Genomic DNA, 16386 nt, shown 5'->3' with positions numbered 1-16386 from the left:
CTCGCTCTGTTGTCCAGGCTGGAGCACAGTGGCACTATCTCAGCTCACAGCAACCTCTGCCTCCTGGGTTTAAGCAATTCTTCTGCCTCAGCCTCCCAAGTAGCTGGGATTAGAGGCATGTGCCACCACGCCTGGCTAATTTTTGTATTTTTAGTAGAGATGGGGTTTCACCATGTTGGCCAGGCTGTTCTTGAACTCCTGACACTGTGATCCACCCACCTCGGCCTCCCAAAGTGCTGGGATTACAAGGGTGAGCCACCGCGCCTGGCCGTCTTTATACTTTTACTACCAAACATATACTCTCAAACACTATAATAACATTCTTGGCTGTTTTTGAAATTCACATGTCAATGTGAATCACATATGTTCTTTTGTGTTTGGCTTTTCTCTTCTTGGCATATGTTTAAGACTCACTCATGTTGCTGCATTTAGTTGTACTTCATTGTTTTGCTGCCAATAATATTACACTGTATTAGGTTGGTACCAAAGTAATTGTGGTTTTTGTCATTGCTTTTACTTATTTATTTATTTATTTTTGAGAAGGAGTCTCACTCTATCACCCAGGCTGGGGTACAGTGGTGCGATCTCGGCTCACTGCAACCTCCGCCCCCGTCGTGGTTCAAGTGATTTTCCTGCCTCAGCCCCCCGGGTAGCTGGGATTACAGGCATGCGCCACCATGCTGTTAATTTTTGTATTTTTAGTAGAGATGAGGTTTTGCCATGTTGGCCAGGCTGGTCTCGAACTGACCTCAGGTGATCCACCCGCCTCGGCCTCCCAGAGTGCTAAGATTACAGGTGTGAGCCACCGTACCTGGTCTGTTTTTGTTTTTGTTTTTGAGACGGAGTCTCGCTCTGTTGCCCAGGCTGGAGTATAGTGGCATGATCTCAGCTCACTGCAACCTCCGCCTCCTGGATTCAAGTGATTTTCCTGCCTCAGCCTGCTGGGTAGCTGGGATTACAGGCGTGTGCCACCATGCCCAGCTAATTTTTATATTTTTAGTAGAAACGGCGTTTTGCCATTTTGGCCAGGCTGGTCTCAAACTCCTGACCTCAAGCGATCTGCCCACCTCGGCCTCCCAAAGTGTTGGGATGACAGGTGTGAGCCACCGCACCCAGCCCTGTCATTACTTTTAATGGCCAAAACCGCAGGTACTTTTGCAGCAACCTAATGTGACTCCATCACACCGATCATGCATTCCACTACAGATGGACACCTGGGGCTGTTGTTACATAGAGAATGCTGGTAAGGTGTGTACGTACAGCACCTAAATCGCCGCTGGGCCACAGCACGGTCCTAGCTGCAGCTCTATGAGGTCATGTCAGTGATTTCCCCAGTGATGGCACTGGCTCTTACTTCTACGCCCTTAGCCTGTCTGGCGAGCAACTCATTGTGGGTTTAATTTGCATTTTCCTGCTTATAGCTGTAGTTGAGCACTTTTTCATAAGTTTATTGACCATTTGTTTCTTTTTCTTCTTTCTTCTTTTTTCTTTTGAGACAGGGTCTTGCTCTATCGCCCAGGCTGCAGTGCAGTGGTACAATCACAGCTTGCTGCAGCTTCAACCTCCTGGGCTTAAGTGATCCTCTTGCCTCAGCCTCCCTAGTAACTGGGACTATAGGCATGCACTACCACACCTGGCTAATTAAAAAAATTTTCTGTAGGGATAGGGGCTCCCTCTGATGCCCAGGCTGGTCTCAAACCCCTGATCTGAAGTGATCCTCCCACCTCCGCTTTCCAAAGCTCTGATGTTACAGGAATGAGCCATCATGCCGGAAGATTGAGAGGCATAAGAGAATGCTGTGGCAGGTCACACCTGCTGCCCAGGTGCCATCAATCCTCAGGACCCTGTCTGCCTGGGATTTGCTACGGAAGGCTCAGCAGAGCAGAAACCAGGAGGTGCTTCAGCTGTTCACAGGTCCTGCCTTTGGCGACGGTTAGTGGAACTCTGTTTCTGTGCTGGAAAGAGAGCTGACAAAGCTGGGACGAGAAACATCACACTGGAATAGGTTAATTACACGAAATGAAACTCATCTGTGTAAATTGTGATAAAACACAACTCAAGACATTTTAGGTACGATAATTGGTTTGTTTGACAAATTATATTTCTGGAGTCAAAATATACAGACATGTTCCTTTTGAAACATACAGGCAAAACACAGATTGTAGGTTGGTTTTGAACATACTGTGCAAGTTTACCATCATCAGAAGCTCCTCAAATTACTGTCAGGAGTAGTCATGTGGTGTCATGCCGAGTAATGTACAAAGCAAGCTTCAGCCCACTGGTAAATACAGAGACCATATGGATACCTACTGGGACGTAAACATTAGGGACTTCAATTAAAGGGAGATGGCAAGTTTTATCTTGTTTGCTGGAGAGTAGTTTCCGTTAAGCCAGGGATCTGGACTTTCCTTTGTCTACTCCTGATCCTTCTTCTACTGGAAAGGGGCCTCGATCCAGACCCCAAGAGAGGGTTCTTGGACCTCACGTAAAAAAGAGTTTGGGGCAAGTCCATAAAGTGAAAGCAAGCTTATTAAGAAAGTAAAGGAATAGGCTGGGTGCAGTGGTTTACGCCTGTAATCCCAGCACTTTGGGAGGCCAAGGTGGGTGGATGACTTGAGGTCAGGAGTTTAAGAACATCCTGGCCAACATGGTGAAACCCCATCTCCACTAAAAATACAAAATTTTTTTTTTTTTTTTTTTTTTTGAGACGGAGTCTCGCTCTGTCGCCCAGGCTGGAGTGCAGTGGCCGGATCTCAGCTCACTGCAAGCTCCGCCTCCCGGGTTCGGGCCATTCTCCTGTCTCAGCCTCCTGAGTAGCTGGGACTACAGGCGCCCGCCACCTCGCCCGGCTAGTTTTTTGTATTTTTTAGTAGAGACGGGGTTTCACCGTGTTAGCCAGGATGGTCTCGATCTCCTGACCTAGTGATCCGCCCGTCTCGGCCTCCCAAAGTGCTGGGATTACAGGCTTGAGCCACCGCGCCCGGCCAAAAAATACAAAAATTAACTGGATATGGTGGCACGCGCCTGTGATCCCAGCTACTTGGGAGGCTGAGGCAGGAGAATTGCTTGAATCTGTGAGGTGGAGGTTGCAGTGAGCTGGGATAGTGCCACTGCACTCCAGTCTGGGCAACACAGCAAGACTCTATCTCAAAAATAGGCTGGGTGCAGTGGTTTATGCCTGTAAACCACTATCTCAAAAATAATAATAATAATAAAGTAAGGGAATAAAAGAATGACAACTCCAGGCCAGGTGCGATGGCTCACGCCTGTAATCCCAGCACTTTGGGAGGCTGAGGTGAGAGGATCACCTGAGGTCAGGAGTTCGAGGCCAGCCTGGCCAACATGGTGAAACCCCATCTCTACTAAAAATATAAAAATTAGCCGGGCATGCTGGTGTGCACCTATAATCCCAGCTACTCAGGAGGCTGAGGCAGGAGAATCACTTGAACACAGGAGGTGGAGGTTGCAGTGAGCCAAGACCACGCCACTGTACTACAGCCTGGGCAACAGAGACTCCATTTCAAATAAAATGATAATAAACAAAAATTAAAAGAAATTAAAGGAATAAAAGAATGACTACTCCACAGGCAGAGCAGCAGCATGGGCTGCTGGACTGAGTAAACTTATAGTTACTTCTTGGTTCTATGCTAAACAAGGGGTGGATTATTCATGAGTTTTCCAGGAAAGTGGAGGGCAATTCCTGGAACCAAGGTTTCCTCCTCTTTTCAGACCAGATAGGGTAACTCCCTGACGTTGCCATGGCATCTATAAACTGTCATGGCGCCGGTAGGAGTGTCTTTTAGCATGCTAATGTATTATAATTAGCATATAATGAGCAGTGAGGAAGACCAGAAGAAGACCAGAGGTCACTTTTTTTTTTTTTTTTTGAGACGAGTCTCGCTCTGTCTCAAGTAGCTGGAACTACAGGCACCTGCCACCGCGCCTGGCTAATTTTTTTTGTATTTTCAGTAGAGACGGGGTTTCACTGTGGTCTCAATCTCCTGACCTCGTGATCCGCCCGCCTCGGTCTCCCAAAGTGCTGGGATTACAGGCGTGAGCCACGGCGCCTGGTCCAGGGGTCACTTTCATCACCCTTGTGGTTTTGGCTGGCTTCTTTACCGCATCCTCTTTTATCAGCAGAGGCTTTGTGACCTGTATCTTGTGATACCAAACCTGCTGACCTCCTATCTCATCCTGTGACCAAGAATGCCCAACATCCTGGGGATAAAGCCCAGCAGTTCTCAGCCTCATTTTACCCAGCCCTTGTTCAAGATGGAGCCGCTCGGGTTCAGACGCTTCTGACCCTTGAACTGTAGCACTGACCTGATCAATATCTCCTACTGTGAAAAGAAAATAAATCTCGGGACCCCAAGATTACTAAGCCAAAGAGAGAAGTCAAACTGAGGATCGCGTCAGACAAACCTGCCTCCCATTTTGTTCTTCGATAAGATAGCTAGAAAGTTCAAAAGAGCGACATACCCCCTTCACAATTTCTCCACAAGGAAATTCCTTTTGGGCCTCAAGATCTTTGCCCTAAAACAGTTCTGATGAATTTTACCCTGGCAATGTAAATTCACAGCTTTTCTTCACAGGGACAACGCAGACAAGTCATCCCTCTGCTCACTGAAGACAAATGCACATGTGGTTTCTTCCTCTGCCCTATTGTTTATGCAAAAATGCAGATTCACTGAGCCAGACAGTGAGTAAAGCATATGTGACTATTCCTCTACCCACTCTCACATGTAAATTGTGTATTCAGTGAAAGGCTGATCACAGACTGAAAAGAATGCAACCTTCTGGTCGGGCATGCTGGCTCACGCCTATAATCCCAGCACTTTGGGAGGCTGAGGTGGTTGGATCACCTGAGGTCAAGGGTTCGAGACCAGCCTGGCTAACATGGCAAAATCCCGTCTCTACTAAAAATAAAAAAGTTAGCCTGGCATGGTGGCACACACCTGTAGTCCCAGCTACTCAGGAAGCTGAGAAAGGAGAATCGCTTGAACCTGGGAGGTGGAGGTGGCAGTGAGCTGAGATCTTACCACTGCACTGCAGCCTGGGCGACAGAGTGAGACTCCCTCTCAAAAAAAAAAAAAAAAGAACTCGGGGTAGGGGGACATGGGTCCCCAGCCCCTGAATTCAGGAAAACTGTATGGAACTTTGTCACCACACATGAAAACTGCAAGGGGCCATAGAAAGCTCCTAATTCAATGCCTCTTTTAATGTAGAAACTAAAGCTAAAGAGGAGATAAATGGCTACAGAGTGTCACAGGCAGGACAGAACCCAGGGCTCCCTGCCTCCAGACTATTTCTCCAGCAGTCTAGCGACCATTCACCCTCCTCCTTTTTTGTTTTTTTGAGACAGAGTCTCATTCTGTTACCCAAGCTGGAGTGCAATGGCACGATCTCGGCTCACTGCAAGCTCCGCCTCCCAGGTTCATGCCATTCTCCTGCCTCAGCCTCCGGAGTAGCTGGGACTACAGGCGCCCGCCACCTTGCCCGGCTAATTTTTTTGTATTTTTAGTAGAGGTAGCGTTTCACCATGTTAGCCAGGATGGTCTTGATCTCCTGACCTCGTGATCTCACTGCCTCGGCCTCCCAAAGTGCTGGGATTATAGGCATGAGCCACTGCACCCGGCCCACTCATCCTCCTTCTGCTAACAGCACCCTGATCTTCCTCTGAGGAGCCACCCCTGTGCTTGGCTTAGCCCTTATTGTTGAGGTGGGCTCTGCCCACATCTCCAGATGAAGTCCACAAATGCCAGTCCCTCAGGCCCAAGCTAAAGTCAAGGTCAGACACAGGACTCAGCAGAGCCATCCGGGGTGAACAGGAGGCATCTGGAGGCTTTTTCTTCCACTGGAGCTGGCCTATGTGGGGCTTCCCCAGACATGAAGGCCCAGGAAAAAACTGTCTGCATCCCCAGAAATAAGAGAGAACCTGGCGGGTGCGGGGGGCTGCGGATGGGAATAGGTCACTAGGTCCAACCAGGTGACATTGTTTTAGCTCAGTGTCGGGTAGTATCTTTCATCAGATCGGTAGCCTTTCATCAGATGCCTTTTTTTTTTTTTTTTTTTTTTTAGAAGGAGTTTTGCTCTTGTCACCCAGGCTGTAGTGCAGTAGCACAGTGGCAGGATCTCGGCTTACTGCAACCTCTGCCTCCCGGGTTCAAGCGATTCTCCTGCCTCAGAGTAGCTGGGATTACAGGCATGCGCCACCACCTCTGGCTAATTTTGCATTTTTACTAGAGATGGGGTTTCACCACCTTGGCCAGGCTGGTCTCAAACTCCTTACCTCAAGTGATCCACCCGCCTCGGCCTCCCAAAGTGCTGGGATTACAGGTATGAACTGCTGCACCTGGCCCAGACATCTTTCCTTTTTCTCCTTTCTCCATCCTAACCTTGCCAGTTTTCTGCCAGGCGGGATACAGTGTTTTCAAATCCCAGCTCCATCGCTTACAATGTGAGTCGCTCCACCCATGAGCCTGTGTTCTTATCTGTAAAATGGCAATGACGCCACCCGCTCTTTGGGTTGCTGGAGGATGAAATAAGACCCAAGTAAAGCACTTACGTCAGTGCTCGGCACCCCAGGAGGACTCACATATTACTATTAATATATTAGGCCAGCTTACACTGGGTTTTGTCACTGGCAATAGAGTTTGAGCAATCCGGGGCCTTTTACTGACACCACGCCATGCTATAGTCATAAAATCACATATGTTTCCAGGAATCCTCCCCGAAATAGTAAAGCTTTAAGTGTAGTGTGTGCTCAAAGGCTACGTTTCAGTTCGATGGAGATCAGGAAGACACCTGTTCCCTGCGTCCTCTCCACGCCCCACGCCGGGCGCCCACACACTGCTCCTCCTGTCGCCGCAGCGCCACGCACCCAGGTACCCTCCCCGCTACCCCTTCTCCTCGCCTGCAGGCGGTGTCCACACCGCCCTCTCCGCTCCTGCAGGCCAGGTCCTGGAGGGCGGCCGGTGTCTCGCCGCCAGAGAGAGTGCGGGAACTCACTCAGTCGACTCTGGACTCTTGACCTGGCGCGACCCCGGAAGTGGGCGGGCACGCGACCTCAAAGCTCGCGCCGACGCGGCGCACCGCAGCCAATGGCACGTCCCAGGCCTCAGCGCCCTGGAGAGGCTGGCCAATGGGCACGGGGCCTGATGCCGCTTCCGGCCCACCCTCTTGCCCGGGCCCCGGGAGGGCTGGTCCGCTGAGCCCGGACGCCGAGGAGCTACCACCGCGACTCCGCCCCGCCCCGCGCGGGCTCAGGTGAGTGCAGCGCGGCGCCCCAGCTGCAGCGGCGGCCAGGGCCATGGGAAAGGTTGGGGCGATGAAGGGCTGGGCACGCCGCCTTCCCCACCACCCCCAGGCTGGTTGCCCGAACACTCGGGGGGAGGGAGCAAGGAGGGACCGCACTTGTCCTCACGCCTGCACGCCTGGAGGGTGCCACCCTTGTCCCCTGCCCTGGAACGCCCACAGTCTGGCGAAGTGGCCTGGTGCAGGTGACGTCCCCACTCCAGCCTTTGGACTGCAGCCATAGGAGAAGCGGATCGCGGGATCCTGGTTTCGAGAATCACGCAGCAAAGGGCCTGCCTAGCCCTCTCCTTGGGCATGGATGGGAGCAAATCTGCTTGTCGTCAGATTAGCTTTGGCAGATGGTCAGGGCCCAGAGCTCCCACATATGCTACTGGTGGCAGTGCAGGGGCACCACCTGTCACCCAAGTGCACAGAACTGGGCTGAACGCCAGGCTGACTCAGGACACCTCCTGCCTGGTGGGGCTGGGCGAACCCTATTCTTCAGGAAAGAATCAACTGCCATGCAAGTTCTGCTGCTTTTCCCCACCTTTTAGGACCCCGATGTCGCTTTTGAACAGCCCCTGCACCTTGCAGCCAGCGAGCTACTGTAGTAGGCATTGCCGACTCTGTTTGCATACTGGATGGGAGTGACAGTGTAATAGAAAAATAAGCAAGAAACCTTTTAGGTAGGACTCCTAAGGCTCAGAGGAAGTGAGTAAGTGCTTGCGGAGCGTTCTTGGTATTGTGTCTTTTCCTCTACCACATCTCTGTCCCCGCTTCTCTTGGGTGCTTTTTTTGGTCTCTGAAAGGATCTGTGAATAAACCGAGACAGAAAGGCAGATGGCTTTGAGGGTGGCGAGCAGACCTTCTTCGTGGAACGACTGAAGGTTCAACTCAAATTCATCTTGTAGAAATTCTTGGTGAATTCGAGGCTGCTGATTTGGAAGATTTTCCTCCATCCCTCTAACCCTACAAAACAAACAAGTCCCAGGATCCCTGAATCATGGGGCTTCATGTTCCCACCCCTCTTTCAAGAGTCCTCTGACCCCGTGACCCTGTACAAGTTGCCTGATCAGCTCACAGCCAGAAAGTGGCCCATGAGGAGCTAGGGGGAGCCTCTTGGCAGAGGCAGAAAGGAAATGTGGCTCACCAAGGATGGTTACCGGATGTCAACTGTAGCTGGGAAGTGACCGGTACTTGGGTCTCCATTCTGAAGGGAGTTTGTAAATAACAGCAACCTCCACCCCTTCCTTTCACTGTAGCAGAGTCTCCTCCCATTAACTGCCCAGAAGGTTCAATGATGTCTATGAATACATTAATGCTTAGTCATTTCTCTGTAGGAAAGTCAAAATCTCCTTTCATTGAGCTCTACCTGAAGACTGAGTCTAGCTAAACTGTTTGCTTATCCAGTGAATTCTGAGCTATCTTTGTTTTTTGTTGTTGTTTGTTTTCCTTTTTGAGACAAGGTCTCGCTCTGCTGTCCAGGCTGAAGTGTAGTGGCACAATCATAGCTCATTGTATCCTCAACCTCCTGGGCTCAAGTGATCCTCCTGCCTCAGCCTCCCAAGTAGCTAGGATCACAGGCATGTGCCACCACATCCGGCTAATTTTTTTCTTTTTTTTTACTTTTTATTTTTGTAGAGATGGGGTCTCCCTGTGTTGCTTAGGCTGGTCTTGAACTCCTGGGCTCAAGTGATCCTCCCACCTCAGCCTCGAAAAATGCTGGGATTACAGGCATGAGCCACTGCACCTGGCCTCTGAGCTATCTTTGAAGACTAACTTATATTTAACGCTATAGAAAGTGACAACTAAAAAAAAAAAAAAAAAAAAAAACCCTTCATCTTCCCCTAGCATTTTATTGAAGATTTTCACACATACAGCCAAGTTGAAAGAATTACACAGTCAGCATCCCCCTCCCCACCAACTAGATTCTTCTACTACTGACACTTTACTTGCTTTATTACATATCTGTCCACCGATTATGACCTTGCTTTTCAAGTTATTTGTGGCATTTGTTTTCCCCGGAGAAGTATTTCTGTCTTAGATCAGGGAGTTGGCAGCGTGTTGGAGGTAGGTGGTGGTGATTATCCTTAAACGTTGTTTCAGCACCCACTGTGTGCAGAGACTATTATGGAAATGAAGAGGTTGAAGACTCAGACCTGAAAGGGACTTGGTTTTTTCTTTTTCTTTTTCTTTTTCTTTTTTTTTTTTTTTGAGACGGAGTCTTGCTCTGTTGCCCAGGCTGGAGTGTGGTGACATGATCTTGGCCTACTGCATCCTCTTCCTCCGAGGTTCAAGCGATTCTCCTGCCTCAGCCTCCCAAGCTGGCTAATTTTTGTAGTTTTAGTAGAGACGGGGTTTCACCATGTTGACCATGCTGGTCTCGAACTGCTGACCTCAGGTGATCCACCAGCCTCAGCCTCCCAAAGTGCTGGGATTACAGGCATGAGCCACTGTGCCCTGCCCTGGTTTCTTATTTTTTATTTTTATTTTTTGAGATAGGATCTTGCTCCCTCGCCCAGGCTGGAGTACAGTCTCTCGATCTCAGCTCTCTGTAGCCTCAACTTCCCAGGCTCAAGTGATCCTCCCATCTCAGCCTCCCAAGTAGTTGGGACTACAAGAGCAAATCATCATACCCAGCTAATTTTTGCATTTTTCGTAGCGACAGGTTTTCGCCATGTTGCCCAGGCTGACCTTGAACCCCTAGGCTTAAGGGATCCACCCACCTCAGCCTCCCGAAGTGCTGGGATTACAGGTGTGAGCCACCACACCTGGCTGATTTTTAATTTTTTAAATTTAATTAATTAATTTATTTATTAAGACAGAGTCTCGCCCTGTCACCCAGGCTGGAGTGCAGTGGCGCAATCTTGGCTCACTACAAGCTCCGCCTCCTAGGTTCACGCCATTCTCCTGCCTCAGCCTCCCGAGTAGCTGAGACTACAGGCGCCCGCCACCACGCCCGGCTAATCTTTTGTATTTTTAGTAGAGACGGGGTTTCACCGTGTTAGCCAGGATGGTCTCAATCTCCTGACCTCGTGATCCGCCCGCCTCGGCCTCCCAAAGTGCTGGGATTACAAGCGTGAGCCACTGTACCTGGCCTAATTTTTTATTTTTTAAGAGATGGAAAAGAAGTGACAGTTTGTGGTAGCAAGTACCCACTAACAATGCCAAGTAAAAAGTAAATAATCCCAAGTAAAAATGCCAAGGAACATCAAATTCTTGCTGGGTACTGAACTGTGTATTAAAAGCTCTGTGCCAATATTATCTCATTTAATTCTCATAAGAAATAGGTATGTATGTCACTATATCATTCTGCCTTTTTTTTTTTTGTTTTTTTTTGATGGAATTTTGCTCTGTTACCCAGGCTGGAGTGCAGTGGCACAATCTTGGCTCACCACACCCTCCGCCTCCCAGGTTCAAGCGATTCTCCTGCCTCAGCCTCCCGAGTAGCTGGGATGACAGGCGCCCGCCACCACGCCCGGCTAATTTTTGTATTTTTAGTAGAGACGGGGTTTCACCACGTTGCCCAGGCTGGTCTCAAACTCCTGGCCTCACGCGATCTGCCTGCCTCGGCCTCCCAAAGTGTTGGGATTACAGGCGTGAGCCACCGCGCCCAGCCCCATTCTGCCTTTTATAGATGAGGAATTAAGGCATAGAGAGGTTAGTTAGCTTTTGGTGGCACAAGAAAGTGACGATCCCAGAATGTATCATCCTGAGATCCAGGCAGCTCGGGACTCTCTTAGTCACTGTGAAGGTGCCAGAGGGGACCTCAGTCCTCATCAGTGAGGTATGAAGAGGTCACTGGAGGTCACCGGGGTCCCAGCTCAGGACCCTGGACACAGATGCCAGTTTCAAATGGTTCCAGAAGGCTGGTGTTCTGATTTTCTTATATGTTTGACGGGCCTTGGTGCCCTGGGGTGGAGGAGGTTGGCCACTCTTCGAGGGGCTCTTACTCCCTGGGCTTGCTCCATTCTACTGGGCAGTCTCCCTCCTGTTCTTTTTGTCCACTTCCTGTTATGGGAGTTTCCCAGAGCTGAGCTTTTGTTCTGCTTCCTGTCTTCCTGTTCCTCACCCTCTCACTCACTTCCTTTTCAACCTGCATTCTGTCTTCTTGGTGTTTGTAAGATATACCTTGTCCCGGCCATGGCCGGGGGCTCACGCCTGTAATCTTAGCACTTTAGGACGGATCACCTGAGGCCAGGAGTTCGAGACCAGCCTGGCCAACATGGCAAAAACCCATCTCTACTAAGAATACAAAAATGGGCCAGACGTGGTAGTGCAGGTCTGTAATCCCAGCTACTTGGGAGGCTGAGGCAGGAGAATCACTTGAACCCAGAAGGTGGAGGTTACAGTGAGCTGAGATCGTGCCACTGCACTCCAGCCTGGGAACAGAGGAAGACTCTGTCTCAAAAAAAAAAAACAAAAAAAAAAAACAAAACAAAAAAAACAGAACCCAAAGAGCATTTTTTTTTTTTTTTTTTTTTTTGAGACGTAGTCTCGCTCTGTCATCCAGGCTGGAGTGCAGTGGTGCAATCTCAACTCACCGCAGCCTCCACCTCCTGGTTCTAGTGATTCTCTTGCCTCAGTCTCCTGAGTAGCTGGGATTACAGGTGCACGCCACTGCGCCCGGCTAATTTTTGCATTTTTTTTTTAGTAAAGATGGAGTCTCACCATGTTGGTCAGGCTGGTCTCAAACTCCTGGCCTCAGGTGGTCCGTCTGCCTCAGCCTCCCAAAGTGCTGGGATTATAGGTGTGAGCCACCGCACCTGGCTTATTATTATTTTTTTTTTTTGCTGTTGGCAGCTACTCCTATTTTCAGATGTGCTTCTATCTCGTGCCATTGCCACAGTCACCCAGCCATCTGGAGTACCCGCATGGCTCTGGCATGCTGCGGGAGCACCGGGCCCAGCCTCCAGGCACCTAAATAAACTCTGCGTATCTCCTTTTGCTCTGGTATTTAAGTCAGACTGGCCATGTCTTCATCTGTAGGCTCTTTCCTCTCTTCAGGCCCTGGGGCAGTGTCCTGGGTTGGATCTGGGAGCCGCCCTATCAGGCAGAGCTTCTCAGGTGATGGCCCCGGTGGCCTCATCCGGTAGCTCTGTGTTTGGCTGCCTTGTGTCTGGCCATGTGGCCCTGCCGTGGTGGAAAGACTGTTCCTACCAGGAGCCAGGGCTCCAGGAAGGACACCCCTGGGTGCAACAGCACTGTGGGCCCTGGAGGTGAGGCCAGGAGTAGTCAGTGGCAGAGCTTAGCAATAGCCTTGGCTATGCCTACAAAGCACAGAGAAAGAGGAGAGAAAGGGCTGGGTGCAGTGGCTCATGCCTGTAATCCCAGCACTTTGGGAGGCCGAGGTGAGAGGATCGCTTGAGGCCAGGAGTTCAAGACCAGCCTGGGCAGCATAGCAAGACCCCATCTCTAGAAAAAAGTTAAAAAAAAAAAAATTCGCCAGGTATGGTGGCACATGCCTGTAGTCCCAGCCACTCAGGAGGCTGAGGCAGGAGGATGGCTTGAGTTCAGGAGTTCAAGGCTGCAGTGAGCTGTGATTGCACCACTGCACTCCAGTCTGGGCAGCAGAGCAAGACATTCTCTAAAAAATTAAAAAGAAAAGAAAAAGAAAGGAGTAGAGAACAGCAGAAGAAGAGAGCCAGGGGAGGGGGAGGAGGGAGTCGCTGAGGGAGCATGAAGAGGAGACCACTATGTCTTTGAATTCACATGGTCACGTTGGCTCTGGCTAGAATGCCAGGCATGTGTAAATGCCCTCACCATGCCCAGATAGAGGCCAACATGGGGGGGAGACCCCTGGGGAGGCAGTGGGGTAGTTATATCTTTTGAGATTCAGCTAAACCTGTAAGCTTTCATTGATTGTTTTGAAAACAAAGATCTGGCCAGGCGTGGTGGCTCAAGTCTGTAATCCTAGCAGTTTGGGAGGCCGAGATGGGAGGATTGCTTGAGACGAGGAGTTTGAGACCAGCTTGAGCAACATAGTGAGACTCTGTCTCTACAAAAAAATTTTTTAATTAGCTGGGTATGGTGGGGCATGCCTGTTGTCCCAGCTACTCAGGAGGCTGAGGCAGGAGGATCACTTGAGCCCAGGAGTTCGAGGCCGCAACGAGCTGTAATTGAACCACTGCACTCCAGCCTGGGTGACTGAGCAAAACCCTGTCTCTACTTTTTAAATTCTTTTTTTTGAGACAGGGTCTCTGCTCACTGCAACCTCCATCTCCCGGGTTCAAGCCATTATCCTGCCTCAGCCACCTGAGTAGCTGGGACTACAGGCACACACCACCATGCCTGGCTAGTTTTTATATTTTTAGTGGAGATGAGGTTTCACCATGTTGACCAGCCTGGTCTTGAACTCCTGGCCTCAAGTGATCTATTTTTAAATTCTTTCAAAAACAAAAAAGAGGCCAGGCATGGTGGTTCATGCCTGTAACCCCAACACTTCAGGAGGCAGAGGCAGGCGGATCACGTGAAGCCAGGAGTTCGAGACCAGCCTGTCCAACATGGTGAAATCATGTCTCTACTAAAAATACAAAAATTAGCCAGGGGTGGTGCGTGCACCTGTAGTCCCAGCTACTGGGGAGGCTGAGGCAGGAGAAAACCCGGGAGGTGGAGGTTGCAGTGAGCCAAGATACCAAGATTATGCCATTGCACTCCAGCCTGGGCAACAGAGTGAGACTCCGTCTCAAAAAAATAAACAAAAAAACAAAGAATAAATAGTTGCATAGGTGCAGTGGCTCACGCCTGTAATCCCAGCACTTTGGGAGGCTGAGGCGGGCAGATCATGAGGTCAGGAGTTCAAGACCAGCCTGGCCGACATGACAAAACCTGTCTTTACTAAAAATACAAAAACTAGCTGGGTGTGCTGGCAGGCGGCTGTAATCCCCGCTTCTCGGGAGACTGAGGCAGGAGACTTGCTTGAACCCGGGAGGTGGAGGTTGCAGTGAGCCGAGATCACGCCATTGCACTCCAGCCTGGGTGACAGAGTGATACTCCATCTCAAAAAAAAAAGAATAAATAGTCACAGTAGAAGTCTCCCAGGTTTCACTTGACTCTGATGTCCCCTGGGCTGGGAGCCTGAACGCTGACCCTCGTCCTCCTGCCACAGGTTACCTCCAGCTGCTGCCATGCCCAACTCAGTGCTGTGGGCGGTGGACCTCTTCGGGAGAGTGTACACGCTGTCCACAGCCGGCCAGTACTGGGAGCTGTGCAAGGACTCCCAGCTAGAGTTCAAGCGCGTCAGCGCCACCACGCAGTGCTGCTGGGGCATTGCCTGTGACAACCAGGTCTACGTGTATGTGTGTGCCAGCGATGTCCCCATCCGCCGCCGAGAGGAGGCCTATGAGAATCAGGTAGCGATCCTCATGGTTGGAGTTGCCGATTGGGTCGGTTTGCTGGGTTATTGGTTAAAATGATGAACCACAGAAGGGAAATAGGGGCCCCAGATTCCCCACCAGTTCTTGCCTTCATTTCCTTCCTTGTACTTAAAAATCTGAGTTGCTGCCAGGCGTGGTGGCTCACGCCAGTAATCCCAGCACTTTGGGAGGCTGTGGCGGGCAGATCGCTTGAGCTCAGGAGTTTGAGACCAGCCTGAGCATCATGGCGAAACACTGTCTCTACAAAAAAAATACAAGAATTAGCAGGGTGTGGTGGTGCGCACCTTTAGTCCCAGCTACTCAGGAGGCTGAGGCAGGAGGATCACTTGAGCCAGGGAGGTCAAGGCTGCAGTGAGCCATAATCGTGCCCTGCACTCCAGCCTGGGCAACAGAGCAAGACCCTGTCCCCCTGCACCACCCCAAAAAAATTCCAAGTTGCATAGTATGCAGGGTCTTTGAGGCTGAAGCCACTATTGTGTCCTTACCAAAGCAGGCCGGCCAGGTCCCCAAGAGGGCAGCCTCCATGGTTCCGGGAGCCCAGGACAAGGTGTGCCCTCCACCGCCTGTCCTGCTTAGAGCGCCGTGGCTGGCAGGAGGATTCTTTGCCCCTTGGGGCCGCGCTGATGTACTTGCTGGCTCGTGATAAAGTGGCGTAGGGGTCCTCAGTCGCTGGGGAACAGGCCCTCTGCCCACTTCCTATTCTGGAGATCAATGAGGGGGCTGGCTGGGCAGGAGATGCCCGGCCCGCCTGGGTTCCCACCCAGCAGGCTTGGGTCCAAGGCCACCTGTGTGTCCCCGACCCTCAGCGCTGGAATCCCGTGGGTGGCTTCTGTGAAAAACTCCTACTGAGTGACCGCTGGGCGTGGAGTGACGTGAGTGGGCTCCAGCACCGGCCGCTGGATGGGGTGGCGCTGCCCTCGCCGCACTGGGAGTGGGAGTCTGACTGGTACGTGGATGAAAATTTTGGAGGCGAACCCACCGAGAAAGGGGTAGGTGAACTCGGGACCCTCCATGACTGCCCTGTGGGGAGGGGATGCCTAGGGCTCCGCCTGTCCCTGCTTCTGTCCCCTACACCCTGTGGTGCCTGAGCTCAGGCTTCAGGCCACGCCCTCCCTCCCAACCTTCCCCAGCTCTTCATATACCTTCCCTGCAGACCCTGAGAGCCCTTTCCTTGGTGTTTCAGGGGTGGACGTACGCCATCGACTTTCCCGCCACCTACACGAGAGACAAGAAGTGGAATTCTTGTGTGCGGCGCCGAAAATGGATCCGGTACAGGAGATACAAGTCCCGGGACATCTGGGCCAAGGTCTCTGTTCCTGAATGTGACTTGGGGGCAGGACAGGGCCAGGACAGACCGTGACATGCAGCCTCCTTTCCACCTTCCCCACCCGTGTGCACCGGGGGACGCCACGCCCACCTTCGGACCTAGCCTTTGAGCCGTTTCCTGTCCCGGGAACACCACAGCACTGCGTGTCCCTTTGCTTGGGAGATGGTCATACAGGGAGCCAGGCCGGGCCCAGGACAGCACAGAACTTGCCCTGACCCTGGTCTCCAAGCTGCTGTGTCCCTGACCGAGCCTCCCTCTGGCACTTTGTCCTCCCCCTCAGCCAAGGGAGGCACTTCTGACTCTAGCGTTGCTCCATGAAGCATCTCCCAGCTTAGGGAGGACAGCCCTGGACCCGGGTCTTGGTGTGGCCTCCAATGAGTGGAGGCCTCC

At 51.2% G+C, this 16386-nt stretch overlaps 1 protein-coding gene and 1 long non-coding RNA gene across 15 annotated transcripts in view; one reads left to right on the top strand and one right to left on the bottom strand.

Annotated features, from left to right (window-relative positions):
* Positions 1–1810: 1810 nt before the first annotated feature.
* Positions 1811–7044, bottom strand: LOC135970088 (uncharacterized). Its single transcript, XR_012432215.1, has 3 exons — positions 6914–7044; positions 2196–2306; positions 1811–1955 (listed from the first exon to the last, which is right to left on the bottom strand). It is a non-coding gene; the product is annotated as an uncharacterized lncRNA (long non-coding RNA).
* A 124-nt stretch (positions 7045–7168) lies between these two features.
* TECPR1 (tectonin beta-propeller repeat containing 1) overlaps positions 7169–16386 on the top strand; it is a 42287-nt gene continuing 33069 nt past the window's right edge. For 8 of the 14 annotated variants that reach the window (XM_074034437.1, XM_074034440.1, XM_074034439.1 and 5 more), the window contains exons 1-4: positions 7169–7266; positions 14402–14645; positions 15476–15658; positions 15853–15975. In XM_074034437.1, coding sequence (XP_073890538.1) covers positions 15930–15975 — 46 coding nt within the window. In that variant the 5' untranslated portion in view covers positions 7169–7266; positions 14402–14645; positions 15476–15658; positions 15853–15929. Of the gene's footprint in view, positions 7267–7847; positions 8009–14401; positions 14646–15475; positions 15659–15852; positions 15976–16386 lie in introns of all 14 variants that reach the window. The other 6 variants (XR_012432213.1, XM_074034435.1, XM_065541685.1 and 3 more) reach the window with 2 other exon arrangements.

This window comes from Macaca fascicularis, chromosome 3, assembly GCF_037993035.2.
Source record: "Macaca fascicularis isolate 582-1 chromosome 3, T2T-MFA8v1.1".
NCBI lineage: Eukaryota > Metazoa > Chordata > Mammalia > Primates > Cercopithecidae > Macaca > Macaca fascicularis.
The sequence above is the reverse complement of the archived record's forward strand: the minus strand, read 5'-3'. Positions and strand labels throughout refer to the sequence as shown.